The following is a 20931-nucleotide window of genomic DNA, read 5'->3' on the forward strand; positions in this document are numbered from 1 at the left end:
CATTATTCACCATAGCCAAGACATGGAAAGAAACAAAGTGTCCTTCAATAGATGATTGGATAAAGAAGATGTGCTACATATACTGGGGGTGCCAAAAAAAATGTATATCTATTTTTAGAGATGTTATCTATGCTCAAGCAGTAGTTTGCTATAATCAGAATTGTCTGGACACCTCTTGTATTGCAGAAGTCAAACGGGAGTTATATGCATATTTTGTTATCGGTATATATTGAGTATTGCAATAAATGCAGGGTGTTTTTTTTTCCTTTCTTAAAATGCATATACATTTTTGGCACCCTCTGTATACAATGGAATATTACTTGACCATAAGATAAAATGAAATACTGCCATTTGGGACAACATGAATGGATCTTGAGATGATCATGCTAAGTCAAATAAGTCAGACAGAAAAAGTCGAGAACATATGACTTCACTCATGTGGCATATAAAGTTGAAAGCAACAAATAAGACAAACAGACAAAGAAACAAAAACTCGTAGACACAGACCCCAGTTTAGTGGTTACCAGAGGGTGATGGGGAAGCGGAGTGGTAGAAGAGGTTCAAGGGTGTCAAATATATGGTGATGGAAGGAGAACTGACGCTGGGTGGTAATGCAGTATATAGATAATGTATTATAGAAATGTACATTTGAAACCTATATAATTTTACTAACCAGTGTCATCCCAGTAAATTTAATAAAGATAAACAAGATTCATTTATTTTCATAATAGAAACAGATTTTTTAACACAAATACAATTGAGAATATCACAATGTGATAGCACAGACATAGCTACATATTTTTTTTTCTGAAAAATAACATTAAAAGCAAACAAAAATGGGGAAAATAAAACAGATTCAATCTTATTAATATAAAAATAATTTATACGACTTAAGAAAGACAATATGCTTTAATGTTGGAGTGTATGAGTTTAAACTAAATTCTACCAACCCTTTAGATTTGGAGTGGAAGGCGGGCAGAAACCTCCCAAGGCTAGTGGTCCTTATTTGTGTTTCACAAAGCCTCATAGGCATCAGAGGTCTAAGTGATGACTCTATGTCACTTAGCAAGAAGGAGATAAGAAGGAGGAGACATTTAGGAATTGCCCCCTGTGTAGATACAGCACATTGACATCCTGAGGCAAGAGTGGATGAAAAGTGAGAGAACAATTCTAACATCACTCTTCCTATTTTAATTCTCCTACCCTGAAACCGGGCTGCCACACCCCCTAACACATAGAGATGTTTAAGGCAGGGTCCACATAATTTTATTGTTGGAGAAAACTTTCTCAAAGTTCTCCCCATCTTTCTCTCTATAGATTTCCTGGGATTCACCTTGGGGTAGGGAACCAGAAACAGAGTGAGTTCTTGGTCTTCTCCTCTCTGTTTACACTCATTCTCTTGGTGACTGTATCTAGAAATGTGGCTTTAATAACCATACATATACTAGTGACTCCTATGTTTAACTGTATTTGATAGCTCTTCTTGGACTTTTAATAAGCATTGCAAACTTCACATGTCCAAAACGGGGCTCCCACTGTTTCCTCCCAGGTCTCCACTTCTGATATACTTCTCCATCCCAGTTAGAGTTTCTTCATCTCTCTAGTTACTTAGACCAGAATTTTGAAGTCATCTTTAACTCTATCCTTTCTCACAAACTCCTTTGACTCTCATTAAAATTAAATCAGGCAACAACCTCTCTATCTGCCTTCACTGCCATCAACTTTATTCCCAGACTATGCCAGCAACCTTCAGCTGATTATTCAAGCAACCTCCACTTGTAGCAAGGCCTATTCTGCCCAACACATTCGCTCAATCTTTATAAAATGCAAATCAGACCTGATACTCTTCTACTAAAAACGTTTCAATAGCTTCCTTATAAGATTCTACACAACCTAGCTGTCTGCTCTTCCTCCAATGTCATCTCTAACCATTACCATTCTCTGTCATTCCACTCCAGTTACAGAGCCCAGCTCAAGGTTCCAAGTACATGTATGCAACATGTCCGATACCCATGTGGCTCATGCCTTCACTTCCTGCAGATCTCAGCTAAAAGGGGCCATTCATTATAAGAGAGGCCTTTTTCTGATCTATCTAACCATATCTTGCTCACAGGACTTAGGTTTGCTAGTAGTACTTATCACTGCCTAGCATGCTGCATATTTTTTCATTCATGTAATTATTGTCTTCCTCCTCCGACCAGAGTGTAAGTTCCTTGAAGATAATATCTTTGTTGTTTTAATACCTGTTCCTGCCAACTTTGAAGGTACCCAGTACATATAATCTGCTCAACTAATATTTTATGAGTATGTTGAATGAAAAAAATCATTATTGGTTAAATTAGAAAAGTTACTAAAATATTTTATTTGATAAGCTTCATTTTTGAGTATGGGTGTATGTCTTGTATACCTAGTTGAATTTTGTTGACAAGTATCTGGCCAATTCTACAATCTCTCATTTTTCATTTAAATCATCATGATGTGATTTTTCTTTTCTGTTCTTCCTTCACTTTAAAACAACCCCCTACTGTCCCAGTTCACATACACAGACCAATGTGCTTTTCTTCTTCCTCTTTCCAAAACCCAAAACCCAAATAAAGGTGTGTAACGTCCATGAGAAATATAGTTAGTAGGATCAGTATCCTAGAGGGGACAATTTCATAATTAATTTTTTTGTCTAGATAAGTGTTTGACTGTGTGTGAACATGTGCAAGAGTGTGTATAAATTGTTTATTTTCATGACTATATCTCTCACATGAACTCATAAGCTAATTGTATACCATGCTTCACTTTCTTTTAAAAGTGAAGTAAACAATCAATTTAATTGAGGTTTTTGTTACTGAATATTGTTTATCTGAAGTTTGGTTATGTAACATAAAAGTATGAATACAGATATTTATAAGATACTAAATATAAATGCCTATATTTAAATTTATAAACGTATGTTAATCAGTTTAACTCAGACTGATAGAAAGGAAAGTATGGATACAATATGCTTAAATTTGTTTTAGTTTAATATTTATCAGGTGAACATTCGAAGATATTCATAGAAATATACCACAGTATATTTCTACTATGACATTAATTCAGTGAACATTCCTAATATAAGGGATTTCACAGAACATTACACCATGAAACATTAGTTTTACAATACATTTTAGTCTTAAAAATATACTTAGAGAACTCTTGAGGAATAAAATTGTATCTTAGCTGAAATACGAGTATGATATAGAAGAGGAGAACCTATTCCCATTTGTCACGTTAATAGTTATCAGCTTTAAAATTATGCACGACGATAAAATGGCACAAAGAAAAGAGTAATATCTAAAAGGAAAAAGTAATCATATCTGACTCGAAACATTAATGATTCTGTCAATTTAGGGTCTATTTCAGGGGGAAATTCAGAGACAAATGCAGGTTGGGAAAGAGAGTTTGTATTACGTTTCCCAGAGTTGTTTTTCTTGCAAGGGCTCCTAGTCAAGAGCTCATTTCCTTCTGGGGAGGCCAGCTCTGCTGTGGACATATAGATACTTCTGCTGGACACTTCCCAGGACTATCAACTCTGACACTCACCTTGTCAGAGTATGTTCCTTTCACTAAAAGTATATATAAAGGGAGATGAGAAAGTTTACTAGGCCACATGCTCCTTGATTGCTCTGTCCTTTTACTCCCCGCTACTTCATTATGCACAGACACACCATTTCGAGTGTTAATCTTGCTAAGTTATATGATGTTCCTTCCCTGCAGTGAAAAGCTGGTGCTGCTTTCACTGATGTATCCCTAGCAAGAGTGCTTAGTACATAGAAGACTTTGGGCAATTATTTGTTGATTGGCTTCTGAGCTTAGGAAAAAGACCTTACTATAAGTGTTATTTATCCTTTTCTGATGATTATTATGTTATCTTTATGAATGCTTGAGTTTAAATAGTCAATTACATACATTTCTGATGTGCTAAGCAAAAGGAGCTTGAGAGCTTGGAGTTTGGAGCTTTATAGTTACTGATGCACAGTTAATATTAAAATTAAAGACATAGTGAAAAAGAACATAATGATAGTCAAGTCTCTAGAGGAATCCCAATATATTTGTTAATTGCTTTCAACTAAAATCATAATTATATCACACATCTTTGATATAGTATAAGACACTAGACTTGAGGTAATCTAAAACCAGACTCTGCTTGTAAAATAGGGCGGAAGAAAAATCACTTTACCTAATATACAAAAATAAAAAGATAAATGATGTTGAAAATAGCATCTCTCTTATCAGGCACTCATTTGAGAGGTCCCAGACTTGATAATAACATAAAAGGAAAACAAAAGTAATAATATATAAAATAAAAATAACATTGAACATATACTGAAATAATTACATTGAACAATATAGATTAGTGAGTTCAAGCTTCTTGAGAGTAACTGATAAGCCTAGTCTTGAACTATCAAACACCAGATGAGTAAAATAAGTGTTAAATATACACTAGATTATGTCAATGTAAATTTTAATGCCCATTCTCTGGAATGACTGGAATAAACACTATGATAGTTTTCTAATCAATAAAATAGTGGTATTTACAATACTTATTTATTGTAATTCACTGTAATAAAAGTCTTCACTTTTGTAGTCTCTAGCTATGTAGTGTTTTATACAACGTAAGTATTATTTTCTGGAATTACATAAAATGACTTTGTTTGGAATAGTATACAATGCATAGTATATAGCCCTCAATAAATACTGTATGCTATTAATACTAATATTAATATAGCAAAAGGTAGGAGTAGTTCAGTTGCTAAAATCTCTACTTAAATATTTAATCAAAAAATTTATGAAAAATTTAATGGCTCCTATAAATAATATTTAATAAATTTTACAGAGTATAGATTTATCTATGTATGTATATATATGGGAATGTAAATCCAAAGTCCTGTTTAAAGAAACTCCAATCTAAAAGGTTTGTTTTGTTTGATGTGTTTCTATGATTTTCAGAGAAGAGAGAGGGAAAAGGAGAGAGCATAAAACTGAGATTTACCTTCTGCAGATTTATAAGCCATATCATTTCTCCGCACATATTTTCTTTCAATAATATTTAATATTTCACACATTTCCTTATAAAATATTTTACATACAGGTGGTATTTGGAGAAATAGATCAATGCTGCTGTTGAGTAGATATTTGAAGATATTTACGTCTAACTTTGAGTAACTCAAACTATTCAATTTCTGTTTCCTAGGACTATAGAAATAAGAGATGTTTAATGATGAAGGTACAGACAGTTTAAAATTCAATAGTTAATTAAAAAGTACTCAGACATTATTATGCTTACAATATGAAAAAAAAAAGGGAAAGGTAAGAATTACACTTTAACCATCCCCAGAGTAAATATACACTGATTATTTATATTCAACATTTTTTTGTTTTTTAACCAGAATGGTTCTAAATTGTAAAATGAGAAAAAATGAAGTCTGTGTCCAACATAACTATTCATAAGGTTAGTTCAGTGAAAAGGATAAATAAAATTATGGGACTTGAGTAGATAAAGTAAATGACTGGAATATATATATATATATATATATATATATATATATATATATATATATATATATAAATTTGTTTTCTTTTTGTTTTTTTTCAAACATTTTCCTTTTTGACCATTCTCTTGGGGCCTGTATCAATACAAGAGGCCTGAAGAAAAGTCATTGTAAGCAGTAATATAGGTATGGCAATGGAAATACTTTGGGAATAAAATTACAGGCAAATAATGAAAGTATTTTTTTTACTGTGCAAGGAAAAGCAATTTATAATATTTATAGATTGAAACTATAATATTTATAGTTGATATATTTATATATAGATATAATAGTTGAGGTATGATTCCTCTATTCATGAAGAGAATGATCCTTTTCAGAGAACTTAAAATGACCTCCTATCTTTTACTTGAGAGAATAAATTTATTGTGTTGCAGTTTTGTGACCCCCAAGCACAAGAAGCATACGTATTATTGAGTTAATGTTATTTGTAAGCAAGCCAAAATCTCTCAATATTATTTTTTTTCTTAAAGTCAGGTTTATTGAAGTGTACTTTATGGTAAAGTGTATACTTGTTAGGAGTGCAATTTTATGTATTTTGACAAACATACACAATCATTTAGCCACAATAACTATGTTGAATGTTTCCCTGACCCCAGGAAGTTGCGTCATTTCCCTTTGTACTGACTTCCCCTTCCTTCTGTACCTCCAGCCATTGGCAACCAGTGCTGTTGTTACTGTGTGTGTAGTCTTCTTCTGTTTCAGAATGTCATTAAAAAAAAAAAAAAAAAAAAAAAAAAAATACAATATGCAGTCCTATAATATGTAGTATATGGATTTGTTTACGTACAGTGCTTTTCAGATTCATCTATGCTGTTACATGTACAATTAGTTCATTTCCTTCTATGGGATGGATAATACATAATTATATAAATTTACCAAATTTATTCACTACTTGTCAGTTTCGGATGATTATGAATTAAGATGCCATAAACATCTGTGTACAAGTCTTTGTATGGGCATTGTTTTTATTTTTCTTAGGTAGATAACTAGGAGTGCTAACGCTGACTTAACTGGTAAGTGTGCATTTAATTTTACAAGAAGTTGCTGGACTGTTTTCCAAAATAGCTGTACAATGCTAAATTCTTCCAACAATGTGTAAAAGTTCCAGTCGCTCTTAATCCTTAATCCTCTCCAGACTTGCAATTTTCAGTTTTTCAAATCAGCATTGAAATACGAATGTATAAGTTCTCAATGTGATATTCTAGTTAGTCATTCTCCGAAGTGATGTTGATGTCTCAGTTTAATTTGCCTTTCCCTAAGGCTTAATGATGTGGAGTGTCTTTTCATGTGTTTCTTTGTTTTGTGTAGTTCCTCCACAATGAAGTGTTCAAAAAGGTCTGCCTATTTTTTGTTGTCATCTTCTTGTTATTATTGAGTTGTGAAAATTCTTTCTATATTAAAGGTACATGTCTTTTTAAATACGTGCATTGGAAATATTTTCTCCCAGTGTGTGGCTTGTAATTTAATTTCCTTAATGATGCATTTTCATGAGTAGAAATATTTATTTTGAAGTTTACTTTTTTAAATTTTATTTTGACGATTCATGCTTTTTCTGTCTCTCCTAAGAGCTCTTCCACTAAACCAAAGTCATGTATTTTTCTCTCATATATTATTTTAGAAGTTTTAATATTTTAGCTTTTACATTTATGTCTGTGACCTATTTTGACTTCATATATGTGAGTGATACATAGTATTGGTTGAGATATAATTCTTTTCCTCTGTTTTGAATTACGATATCCAGTTGTTCCAGCACCATTTATTGAAAGGAGATATGAGCTCTGACAATTAAGTTCCCCAACATGTTGCAATTATGTTGCTAACTTTTCTATATATAGGAGGGATTAGTCATTATGAATTTGTACCAACTGCACTCTGCACTGACAATTAATCAAGTTTACTATTTGGAAGTGCTGAAAAGTTAGACGAAAACTATTTAAACATTTCACCAACAATTCGTGGCTCTTGCGTCATGACAGTGCACCGGCTCACATGGTACTGTCTGTGAGGGAGTTTTTAGCCAATAAACAAATAACTGTATTGGAACACCCTCCTTACTCACCTGATCTGGCCCCCAGTGACTTCTTTCTTTACCTGAAGGTAAAGGAAATACTGAAAGTAAGACATTGTGATGACATTCAGGACATCATGGGTAATACGATGAGAACTCTGATGGCCATTTCACGAAAAGAGTTCCAAAATTACTTTGAAGGGTGGACTAGGAGCTGGTGTCAGTGCATAGCTTCCCAACAGGAGCACTTTGAAAATGACCATAGTGATATTCAGCATTCAATGAGTTATGTAGCACTTTTTCTAGGGTCAGTTCGCGAACTTAATTGTCTGACCTCGTATTTAGATTTTCCAGTTCTTCATGGTTCAGTCTAGTAAGGCTGTATGTTTCTAAGAACTTGTCTATTTCTTCCAGGTTATTAAATTTGGTTGTATATAGTCCTTCATAATATTCTTGTATGATCCTCTGTATTTCTGCGGTAACCCTGGTAACTTCTCCTCTTTCATTTCTGATTTTGCTTATTTGTGTCTTTTCTTTTTTTAGCTTAGTGAGTCTAGCCAAAGGTTTGCCAATTTTATTAATATTTTCAAAGAACCACTCTTTGTTACATTCACTTTTGTCTGTTGTCTTTTTGTTCTCTATTTCATTTAGTTCTGCTCTGATTCTTATTATTTCCTTCCTTCTGCTGACTTTAGGTTTCATGTGTTCTTCTTTTTCTAGTTCTTTAAAGTGTAATGTTATGTTGTTTATTTTGGGTTTTTCTTGTTTGTTGATATAGGCCTGTAATTCTATAAATTTCCCTCTTATTACTGCTTTCACTGAAGCCCAATAGTTTTGATAAGATGTATTTTTATTCTCATTGTTTCTGTGTATCTTTTGATCTCTCATTTCTTTTTTGACCCAGTTGTTCTTTAGTTACATGTTGTTTAATATCCACATATTTGTAGTTTTTCCTACTTTCTTTTTGTGATTGATCTCCAATTTCAAAGCGTTCTGATCATAGAATGTGCTTGGTATGATTTCTGTCTTCTTAAATTTGCTCAGGCTAATTTTATGTCCTGACATATGGTCTGTCCTTGAGACTGTTCCATGCACACTGGAAAAGAATGTATAGTCTGGTGTTCTGGGATGAAGTTCTCTGGGATAAATGTCAATTATGTCCATTTGGTCTAATGTGTCATCTAAGGCTGATAGTTCCTTACTGATTTTCTGTTTGGATGATCTATTCATAGCTGTCAATGATGTATTTAGGTCCCCTACTATAATTGCGTTTTGGTCAATTGATCATCTCTTTAGTCTGTTAGCAATTGCTTTTGGTAGAATGATGTGCCATATTTCTGATCTTAATCCAAAGCATTAAGTAATTAAGTATTAAGTTTGATGTGAGTTGTAGGTTTTTTTGTATATGCTCTTTATCAAGTTGAAAATGTTCCCGCTATTCCTAATATGCTGAGAGTTTCTACCATTAATGGATGTTGAATTTTATCAAATGCTTTTCTGTGTCCATTAATTTGAGCATTTACATTTTCTTTTGTAGCCTGTTGATATGATGGATTACATTGATTGATTTTCAAATGTTGAACCAGCCTTATATAACTTGAATAAATCTTACTAGGTAATGGTATGTAATTCTTTTTATACATCCCTGGATTTGATTTGCTTATACTTTATTGAGGGTTTTTGCATCTAAGTTCATGAATGATATTGGTTTGTAGTTTTTTGTTTTCATTTTTATATGGATATTTTTCTGGTTTTATTATCAGGATAATATTAACTTCACAAAATGTATTTTTTCCTCCTCTATTTTTGAGACAGAATGGATACAATTGTTGTTAATTCTTTATATGTATAATAGAATTCTCTATTTTAAAAAAATCTGGATTGGAAGATTATTTTCCAGCTTTTTAATTATAAATTTAATTTTGAAATGGTAAGAATGCTGTTCACTTTTTCTACTTCGTCTTAATCAAATTTTGGTAGTTTAATAGGTACAAATTATATCTAAAATATAAACAGGGATTTTCCTGAAGCATGTGTTAAGATAAAAGTAACATTATTCTGCAGCAGCCAGTTTTCTTAGGAGAATATGTATTAAAGACAGATCATGGAAATGGGGGGTAAGTGGTGTATTGAGTGAGAGCGTAGATGGTGATAAGAAAGTGGGATGTGTGGATGAAGGGAGAAGAAAAGGAAACAGAAGAGCATTTACTGTAGCTACTTCTCTCATTTGCTTTGCAAATGCTTTATAACATCTGGTTTCAGAATAATTGGACTACATAACACAATGCTTGGCTTCTTAATGCTCTTGTTAAAACCCCATAGGATTGTGTGTTCTGCAGTTCAGTGACTTTGTGATATCTAACCAAGAGCACAGTCAGACATCTGTGACAGAAAAGCTCAGCATGGTCAGTGTGGATGTCTGTACACCCCACACGAGTAATTTATGATTGCATAGCATGGAAGATTTAATGTCATCCCAGAAAAGGATTAATGTTATTGCTAAAAATATATTTCCAACTTATAATATGCTGCATAACAAATACAACATTTATTATTTTTTTCTTTTTTGACCTTTTTCAAAGATGCTGTGTTTTTTTTGCAACTATGAAATGCATTTCTTTTCAGACCTAAAGGAATAAATAAAATTAATGGTTTCTCAAGGGGTTCATAAAGTAATTCTACTGCAGGTTATTTGATTTTGTGGCAAAGCATGGGAATGAGAAAGTGGTTGATGAAATAAATTTAAGAAATTCTGTGTTAAAGCACATTAAAAATAAATTGTATGGGGATATGGTTACAAGCAAACAATTCAAAAACTTTTTGACTGGTGTACTTTCCCCATCCCCAAAGGTATTTCTGGTGGTTAATATTCAGTAGAACACACTTTGAGACATTTTATAATAGGATATTACTTCATCTAGTTAGCATCCATTTATTATCTTTAATTTGAAATGTGCTTTTGAGTTCAGAGATAAATTCAATATGGATCCTGCTTCTAACTTCTTATAATTTATAGAATATGTATAACATAATAAGAATAAAGCAGTGGTGATGCCATGAGGTAGTTTTAACAAGTGATTTTGGTGTTCAGGGAACAGCGAGAAAACCTTTAGCTAAGGGAATTGAATACTTGTGAAGGAGGTAGAATTTTAAATGGACCATGAATAAAGAAAATAAATAAGAACTAGAGCATTTGATAGTGATATGAAATTTAATTATTGACAATTTATCAAAAAAAGTATGGCCAGACACATAGGTAGTGAAAGGTATGGTACATGCTCAAACAGCCTATATTCATTTATTTTCTTGATAAATAGTGTCACTGTACACCTACTAACGTTAGTCATTGTGCTCAGAACCGGAGATTTAATACGTACCTTCAAAGATTGTGTAAAATAGTAGTGAAGGCAGAAACTGTACTACCATACAAAATAATAAATGGTGTGATAGCAATATACAAAGGTGCTTTGTGAGGGCAGCGAAAAAGATTAAGCATTTGTCTTAAACCTGAAACTTTAAAGCTAGCTTCACTAAGAATGGTAAAAGTAGATAAGTTTTTTTTTTAAAAAAAAAGTGATATTTATTCAGCCCTAAAGAGAAGTACATGAAAAGGTCCTGAGTTAAGAGGAAAGAATATATTTTAGGAACTAACTACAGCTCAATATAGAACAATTAATCTAACAAAATCTTGGAGAACAGAGGAAGCATGAGGAATGAATCTTACCTAACTGCCACAGAAAGAAGAAGGTCAGAAGAGGTAAATGAGGGAAAGAGAGAGCAAGAGTGAAAGAGCAAGAGAGAAAAAGAAATAAAATTAGGAGAGAGTGGGAGAATTATGGTGGGCAAATGAGATTTTGGGGTCATGCAGGTGATTTGAATAATCATCGGTTTAAGGTTTGTGCCTATGGGTACTAAAGACGAGGAAAGACAGGTCATTAAATACTTTTGGGGAACTGGAAAGAATAAAAAAAATAGATGTTAATTGCACCAAAGACACTTGTTACAGTGCAATTTTGAGCAAGTTGAGAATCAGAGATCAACAAATGACAGCAATGAGGATCTGAGCAAGAGAGTCATAAACCAAAGGGGAGGGTCAGAATAGTTTGAGGGACATTTAGAAAATGGTAAAAACCTTGGGTTCTCAGGTTTCTTACACTTAACTAATTTTTCTAAAAAAGTTGTAAGAGTTATAATCATATGCTCTAAGGGACTGTCTACAATAGAAAATGTATCTGATTTAAATTATCAATTAATTATTTAGTCATTTATTTCTGCAGCAAATTAAATAAATAAAAAACAACTTATAGAGAGATTAATTATGGCAAGTTGCAACTATATGATTGTCAATATTTCTACATTACATATTCAGTTAAATTTGATGTCATTATTAATTTACTGTGTTCATTTAAAATCGTTAATTACTCAAAAGTCATGTCTTGAATTCTTCCTGGATACAAATAATTGTAGTACAAATTTATGGCATTTGTCATTATCATACTTTAATTTAATTATGCTAAAATCCGATTTAGTCATCTAAGACATGCATTCATGAGTAGGGCTGTTTCCAGTGCTAAATGGAAAAAATGGAACAATTACAATCTTGTTTTTATACATTTTTGATTATGTTACTCTTATTGTTTTTGTGCATATTTTGCTACCATCTGAATTTATCTTATTTATTTATGTCATCTTTTTTTTTTCAATTTGAAACATCATGGATTGCTCTGTTTTGTTACTACTATATTTCCAACCCTTAGCATCAGTGAGATGACTCTCACTGACTTTATATTAGAATGAACCCATATGTGCTTACTTTCAAGTCATCATAGTGACTTGACATAGAGGTGACAATTAGATTTAAGAAATGTCTCCTTTGTTGCTTAAGAAATTATCTAAATTAATCAGTTTAATGGAAACTTTCTAGGTGGCATATGATCTCAATCTTCCATTTGTAAAATCTGCTAATAATATGTGAAATATGGTACAAAGATGTGTAGATTCATTTACTATATTTCACCATAAACCATAAGCAAATTCATATTGTGTAAATTGTGTTTTAATAATGAGCAGTACTAGGTGACCACAATTTGGAAAATCCATGCAACTCCCTTATAATCAATGAACGTACTTCTTTTCTCTTGTGGCAGAAGGGTGGTGAGGCACACTTGCTTTTTATTCAGTGTCTTGGTTCATCTACAATTCTGCTTCATGAGCGGAAGCATTGAGGCTGTCAGAAATATCCTCTTAGTCCCACCCCTGTTAAACTGCCATTATCCGTTCTACCTCATGGACGTTAATGCCTCTAGCTACTGCAGTTCTAATATCTTCAGTTCCACCTTTGTCAATTCCTGAAGGTGAATTCTGGCTCCAAACTCTAGTTCCTTAGTAGCTTTTTCCTGCCTTTATTACATTGTATTGCTGAAATTATTTTTGATGTCCCTAGGAAAAATGGGAATTCATCCTTTTTATTGTGTGTTTCATCTTCTTTCCTAACGTACATTTTTGATGTCCTTGTTGAGTTACTTCTCATTTATAGGATTTGATAAGGACCTCTCTCCAAACACTGTGCTTTGGTTTATTACAACCATCCATGCATTATAGTCTCATTACATTTAGAAATGTGTACAGCCTGTCAAAAATAATTTAAACTTTCCCTGATGGATATTTGTGCTCACTGAATCAGGGAATTGAAGAGAACCAAATTGTAAATGAAAATCTGGCATGAAGCATACTACATTGAAAATATAATTATACCAAATCCAAGGATTTTTTTTCATTGACTTGCTATTTGAACCAAAACACCAACAAGCAAACAGAAATAAACATAACCTGGATATTTTCTGAAAGTAATGAAGTGAAATTTTAAAACTTGAGTTTTAAATTATATAGGTGAATTACATATATTTACTAAATTCAGATATGAAAAACCAGCCCGCTGGAGAAATAAGCAGAGCCACCTTTATGAAAAGAGAAAATAAGGCATTGATAGGGAAAAGTTAAACAAAGTGCAATCTAAAACAGGCAGAGCAATGAGAAATGTATCAGATAAAACCCAACTTCTTGTTAGAATCCAAGAAAAATGGATGACACTGTAAGGTTGTCAAGCCCATTTTATACACCCCTGGGCACAATGATACAATAAAGGTGAATTCATATGCATTCCTTTGCAGGTAATCATTAACTAAAAGTGATGATTATCTCCAAAACATCCTAGGTGAGGTTGGTTTTGGGGGGACAAAAGGGGAAAGTGTTGCGTAAAGGATCCTTACATCACCATCTCTACACCTCGCCACTGATTACATGTACAGACATATATTCCAATGTCCCTTAGAATAACTGACTGACAGGCACTAAAAGAACAGTTGTAATCATCTCACCCCAACACACACACACACACACACACACACACACCAGCTGTCTATTTTACCTTCTGACGAAGAAAAGTGTAAGTTTTGATGAATGGTAAAGATACATTATATACTGGTTATGAGAAAACCTTAGTCTAAAATTCTTAAGTGTATAATAGTATTTCTTTTGAGAATGTTTTACTTTGGCTTTATAACACACACCTAGAAATATCTGGGGCATATTTTCAAAATTTTGCCTTATAGAGATTATGTTTTGATTTATGGAGATTATGAAATGGTTACTTTGTGACTAGACATGTGGAGACAAATACGAGTATATATCCAAAACACAATGTGTTCTCTGACTTTCAATTAGAGCAGACTACCAGTGCATTATAGAAGTACGTATCATAAAGTAAGTTGGTCATGAAAATTTACAGTATTTTGAAACTACATTAAAATAGTGCTGCCCTATGAAATGAAGTTGTGGAATTGGCCATCAAATGTGAAATACTAAAATGCATTAGGTAGGAAAAGTACATCTAGTGCCTGAAGTCTTTCTGTTGTATAACTATACTGTATCAGCTCAGACATGGGGAAAACAATGACCAGCACCATCAGCTCATCTTCTGTTATGTTTATTATCTATGTAGTAAATTTGGGTGAATTAAAAATCATATGCAGTTTACAGTTGATTTTATTAATACACGCATATACAACCTAATTAGAACAGAATGTGTTTGGAATTGCACTATTTTATGATTGAGTTTCCTGTGCATAAATAACAACTTCATTTGTGATTAAAAAGTTAATGCAAACTCATGAATATTGGAAAAAATTGGGGGGATCCCAATTAAGTGAAAACATTTACTGCTGAGAAGCTTTTTAATTTTTTGTTGTTGTTGTCTTCCATAATTCAGGTTATCTGGAATGAATATCCCACCACCAATTATCAGCAACAAAAACTGGCTCAGGCTGCATTTTGTTACAGACAGCAATCACCGATATCGTGGATTTAGTGCTCCTTATCAAGGTATGTTTAATGAATATTTCTGCCTCTTTTGATGTGTAAAATGATTCTGGTATACACAACTGCATTCTGGATAGGAGCAAAATATCTTTAGCATTAATAAGTTGTAATTTGAATAAGCAAAACCAGTCATTCCCTTGCTGGGGCAATAAGGTGATCCTAATTAAATTACAGTATAAAATTAGTTAATTTTCATAGAACAATGTTCCTTATAAAAAATATTATGACCTCTGAAAGGTAATACGTAACAGATGCTACCTAAAGCTGTATTGCAAAACACTGCAGAAAACCTGCAGTTGTAAATAGTCTCTTCAACAGTGAAATTCATTTCCATGTAGTGTGTTTGCTATTGCTAGTTTAACTAACTTTGTTAGAATTATTGGGTACCATTTTTTTAACAGGCATAATTTTGAATAAGTGGGATATAATATTTAATGTATTAACTTGCAAAAATACTTCCTTTAGAACAAGATGATGAAGGTAGAGTACTAACGAAACTGTAGCTTCTACAATGTCCAATAATATTGTATGGATTTAGTGTATTTTATCCTCAGACTACTTATACAAATAATTCATTTCATTCTCAGTGGTGTATCAGCTACTGTTCAGGGCATAGCGAGCATTGCCACCGTTACATTTATCCATTTATCTGTTTTTTTTTAAGCTTTTCTTTTTAGTAGTCTTCAGTCTTAAGTGCTTTGAAAATGTAATAGGGTGACGTTAGAGCAGTTATACTTAATACCTAAAATGGTATTAAACCATGTATTGTTTTCTGGAATACAAATTTCAACAATCAGTTTACATTTTGAGAACGAGCAATCTCTCTATATAGCATCCTATCACTAAGATTTCTCACAATAATAGCAACAGACTAATGTGATTGGTATTTTGACACTTATAATAATGTATTCAGTAATCACTATAATAAAATTCACTAAGTAATTTAAAAGTAACAATTTTAGATAAAATCCACTGTAGTAAAATTTATAATTTCTATTTCTAATGTAGTTAATTTGAATGGAAATATGAATGCACAAATGCAATCAAAGCCATGCATTTTATTAACATTTCTCAGGATATATTACTCATAAAACACTATATTTTAAAACTAAAAATTAAATATTCATAGAAAAATATATTTTTATGTATCATTAAAAATAACTGTCCAAGGCATAGTAGTAACTTAAATCTTACCAATTTTAGCCAATGCCACTTTTAAATTTGCACCATGTTTTGTTGAGTTTCTAATTTCAATTTCTAAAATGTTATTCACTTCAGAAATCAGAGGAGTTTTTATTGAACAGAAGTAATTGTTGTGGAGCCTTCTGATCTTTGGATTGACCCCTTCTCTTGAGTTTTCCCACCACATGAATTTATGGCTCTGATTCCCCTCTGCCACGAGTTAAGGCAGATGGCAAGGCAGACATTCAAGGCTTACCATTTTTCACTCATGTGGTGATCTTTTCTATTAGATTCATGGAATCTTTAGGTCAGGTGGCTTCTACTCTTTATCTGAATATAAAGTGACAGTTATTTTATATTTAAATATACATACCTGGAGGAAAACAAATAGATCTATTCTCTCAAAAATAAAACAATACTTTGCTTGCTTTATGCAGTATGGTTTCATGAAACTGGTGTCTTCAGTTAGGGTTATTTTTCATTGTAGGACAACAGTGAAAAGCTGTCAGTAGATTTGTGTATTATTATTTTCAATATTCGACTTGGTGATCTTAAATGGACTTTATAATACTTTCAAGATTCAGTTGATTTTCCAGTATTGCCTCTCTTGTTTCAGCACTGAAAAAAAAGCGTATCTGTGAATTCATTGTAGTAAATTAGAAAGAAAATATTTCATGGGGTATGAATCATTTCTATTTTCATCAGGGAAAGGAGCTCAAAAGAGGGTAATTTTTGTTGTGATCTATATCTGTAAAGGAAATAAAGTGGTCTAAGAAAACGGAAGCTATGATTTTAAAATAACATCAAGGAAAAATTTTACTGTATAAAAATACATCTTTGCATTGTATCCTTTTAAAACTTTCCAGTTTCAGGCTTGATTTTTCTAATTGTATTATCTCCAAATAATATTTTACCTAGACAACATAAATTCAGTTGGAGAAGTAAGTCTTAAAAGTATAATCAAATAAAGAAATTTCAATTGGAGAAAACTCTAATAAGCTAGCCTAAATAGCTGTAAAATTCATAATTCTGACATGTTGAAATACATGCCTGAGCCTGCAGTAGTAACCATGCTTTTTAGATTGTTCCATGCTACCATTTAATTTCAGTGGTATCTGAAATTCAAGATTTGAAAAATTGTGGCATATAGAAAAGTCATATGCTATACTATATCCTATACAAAAGTCATATCCAACTCTCCATGTAACTCAGTTTTGTAATAACTCAAATTCTTCTGGAGTAATTATTATCCATTTATCAATTATCTTGAAAACATTTAATGTTTTAATGGATCTTAGGTTTCCAAAGACTGATTATTTTCCTCATAGCATTTTTATTTAATCTGTGATCTTATAAAATATCATGAAAATTAAGTGTACACTGCTAAGAGTTCCTAAATGTCATTAGCTGTTTTTATAGTTTGTCCCATATTTAATGGAGTAGACACATAGACACATCTACATAGAACCTTCTTCAAGTTGCGTTATAAGCTAACTTCTTTATTGGCTTTAATATTATAATTTAAATAGAATTGAGTACAGTTTAAGGAGTACACGCAAACAATAAAATTCAGTTCTGACACAAAAGTGGTAAGAAATGTATTGATTAAAATAAAATGCCTCCCATATGTAAAATGATTCCCCTCTCCCAGGTCTACATTGGATTATTCCCTCTCCTATCCAAAATAAACAAAAACATCTCTTTTGTCCCCCTGCATTTACTTATACTGGAAGTCTCTTATTTTGAAACTCTGTTATCTCTCCTATGCTTTAAAAATGTTTCCTCTTTAATTTTCAAGTCTCCCCAATGAAAATCGTTTCAATCAGTGATTTTACTATATTAATCTTGGATTTTCAGAACTGTCCCTACAAGTTACCTTTAACCTTTCCTAATGAGAACTTGTATTATTTGACACTTAAATAGTATAACTTTTCTTTTACTATGATGTTTGGAAGTTCTCTTATCTATATTTTGAAGTCTCCATATTACTGTCACTTGATCTTTATTATAAATCTGAAGTCTATTTCTTTTCCATTTCTATAAATATTTGATCATGTATTCTTAATTTCAAAATTGGAAGATTTTCAGATGACTCTCAATTATCTAATATAGAATATTTTACTTCTAGATGATTGAAAGTATTTTTTATACATAAAGCTAATTATTGAAGTGTGAAATAGTCTTACAACCTTTTTTTATTTTACGTTATTCACCACTTTAGCATTTTTTAATGTTCTGTCAAAGATGCTGTAGCTGTAGATGTTCACAAAATTGTCTTTGGCATATAAGTTTAGGAATTGTAACATTTAATCAATTCCAAATATCTAAATATATGAGTATTTCTATATTATAGATTAAGTTCTTCAAAACCCTTATAGATTTTATTACATTTTGATTTTTTCCGTAATTTTGTTCGTGTGACTCTTCTTATGTAGGTTAATATTTTATAGATCAATTTCACAAAGGTACATCAGTAGTAATACAGTCCATTTTGAATTTTTGAAGAAAAATTATTTTAGATAGGTTCTAAACCAAGTTATCATCATTTTGGGATCAGCTGTGTATCTTTTTGGTAAGAAAACATATTTAATGGACAGAACTATCAAACCATACTGAAAATGCACTGCCATTCACCTCAATTATACAGAGGCCCTTGGCATTTTAGATGCACATAATTGATGTGAAAATAACTTTGGAGTTGTTATTCCATTTTTTACATTTGTAAATGTTTTGAAAAATGTATGTGTGCAGTTACCGGATGCAGATAAATAAGATTATCGAGATGCAGTACAGTATATTAGGAAATAAAAGGATTTGGGGTCAGAAGATGAGGGTTGAATTGTAATGTTACTAATTGCTATTTGAGTTGTCTGAATCTTAGTTACCCCATTAGTTAAAACAGTTACAATAGCCAGATACTTTATTGTTATGCAAATCAAACATTATTAAGATTTCTTATAATAAAAATTCAATATGCAAGGAGTAAAGATGCTTCAGTGGAAGAGATTATCAAAATATTGAATGGTTGAGAGACACACTTTCTAGCTGTGAGGTACAAATCATTTAAAAATTGTGATGAAGCTTGAAATTTGAATCCAGGAACAACAATTAAAAAGGGAAAACACTAGGTTTTTATACTTCTCACTGTCACAAATGAGGATGCCCACGTTTCTGTAAAGAAAAAAGCACTTTTGCTTAGAACACAATTTTAAAATAAGATTATTTTTGTAAGTAAAACTGAGAAGAAGTTTCCACTGTCAAACATAACTTTTTAAATCATAAATGTAGTCCAAGTTTAAAAATAAAGCAAAGCAACAAAGTAAATATATACATATATATATGTATATATGTGTATATGTATATATGTGTATATATACATATATACGTATACATATATATACATATACATACATATATATATATATATATATATATATATATATATATATATAAATTTGTTTAGGCGTCAGTTTTTCTTGTTGTACCTTTTATATCCATTGTTAATGAAAAACCAGGAATTAATGTCCCACCATTCTAAGCATGAACCACTCTTACAATTTAACAATGTGAGTCATGTTTAGTATTTCAAGTTTGGAGGTGGGAGTGTGACTTACATAAAGATCAAAACTTTGGTTTGGACATGTAGGTGTAGTTTACAGTTATGGGAGTGTTGGACATGGGGAAATAGGTTACTTTTCTGGTAAAGACAGTGAACAGGGAGGGCTTTGTCAGCATAATTCAACAGGTCTGAAAAAAATATGTATTTTTTCATATTCTAGTAGGTATTACTTAATTTTTAGTGAGCGCGTATTATGGGAAAATTTATAAACTATATTTGAATTCTTATCTCAAAAAAATTCCCTCTTCATACATAGACTAACTGCATTATTATAAGGTTTGAAGTAAGCTAGTTACTTTTATTTACTGGGTTTTGGAAGTTGAGTTTTGTTGGTGTTTGAAAATTTATTTCCAGTCTTGTACTTTGTTTTATTTTCTTTTTATTTTATTCTTAATGCCATTTATTTTCTTCAAGCCTCTTTCAAGGCACAATGATTACTTTCACCTGGAAATTCTTTTTTATTTTATTTTATTTTATTGTGATGCTAAAAAAAAAAGGGAGAAACTTAGTTTACTTCTTGCTTTATGAGCCTGTCTGGTTTATGGGATTCATTGTCTTAATGAGTACATTGTAGGCACAACCAGCAGAGATAACAATAACATATTTATGGTCTAAGTAAACATTGGTCTGCCTAAAACAGCCTTTATAAACTCCCTGATAGTATTTTTTCTGTGTTGTACATGTATCTTTCCTAGTCAGGCAAATATAGAATTTAAGGACTTTGAATACATTTGTTGATAATAATGATAGAATTAAATTCTTCCATAGCTGACTATATTTTTCCATTCTTCATCCTTAAAATGTATTTGCAACTCTTCTTACATATCTCCCAGCCCAAAATTCTATTCATAAACTATAGGTGTGTTTGCTAGTAAACTGGCTAATTGTCATTTAATTTCACATTCCCCTGAAATAGAAATTTCACTATGGAACACAACCTGGTGAACTGAGCTAAGTGTTGTATATCAGAAACACAATGCTAGTGATTCATTCCCTTCACTTAAGTCAAACATAATTTCTAGTAAAATACTTTATCTTGCTAAATATTTTAACATTGATGAATTGAAAATTAAGCGATGTGACTGTATTTATAGTTGGAATACAGTTTTGACATATATGTGTGTGTGTATATATATATATATATATATATATATAAAAATGAGATT

The 20931-nt window shown here is 31.8% G+C and overlaps 1 protein-coding gene across 6 annotated transcripts in view; it reads left to right on the top strand.

Moving 5' to 3' along the window:
- The window catches only part of CSMD3 (CUB and Sushi multiple domains 3), a 1090811-nt gene that overhangs the window by 361204 nt on the left and 708676 nt on the right, over positions 1-20931 (top strand). For all 6 annotated transcript variants that reach the window (XM_074316364.1, XM_074316366.1, XM_074316365.1 and 3 more), the window contains exon 6: positions 14855-14967. In XM_074316364.1, coding sequence (XP_074172465.1) covers positions 14855-14967 — 113 coding nt within the window. The remainder of the gene's footprint in view (positions 1-14854; positions 14968-20931) is intronic.

Source organism: Rhinolophus sinicus, linkage group LG12 (genome assembly GCF_036562045.2).
Source record: "Rhinolophus sinicus isolate RSC01 linkage group LG12, ASM3656204v1, whole genome shotgun sequence".
NCBI lineage: Eukaryota > Metazoa > Chordata > Mammalia > Chiroptera > Rhinolophidae > Rhinolophus > Rhinolophus sinicus.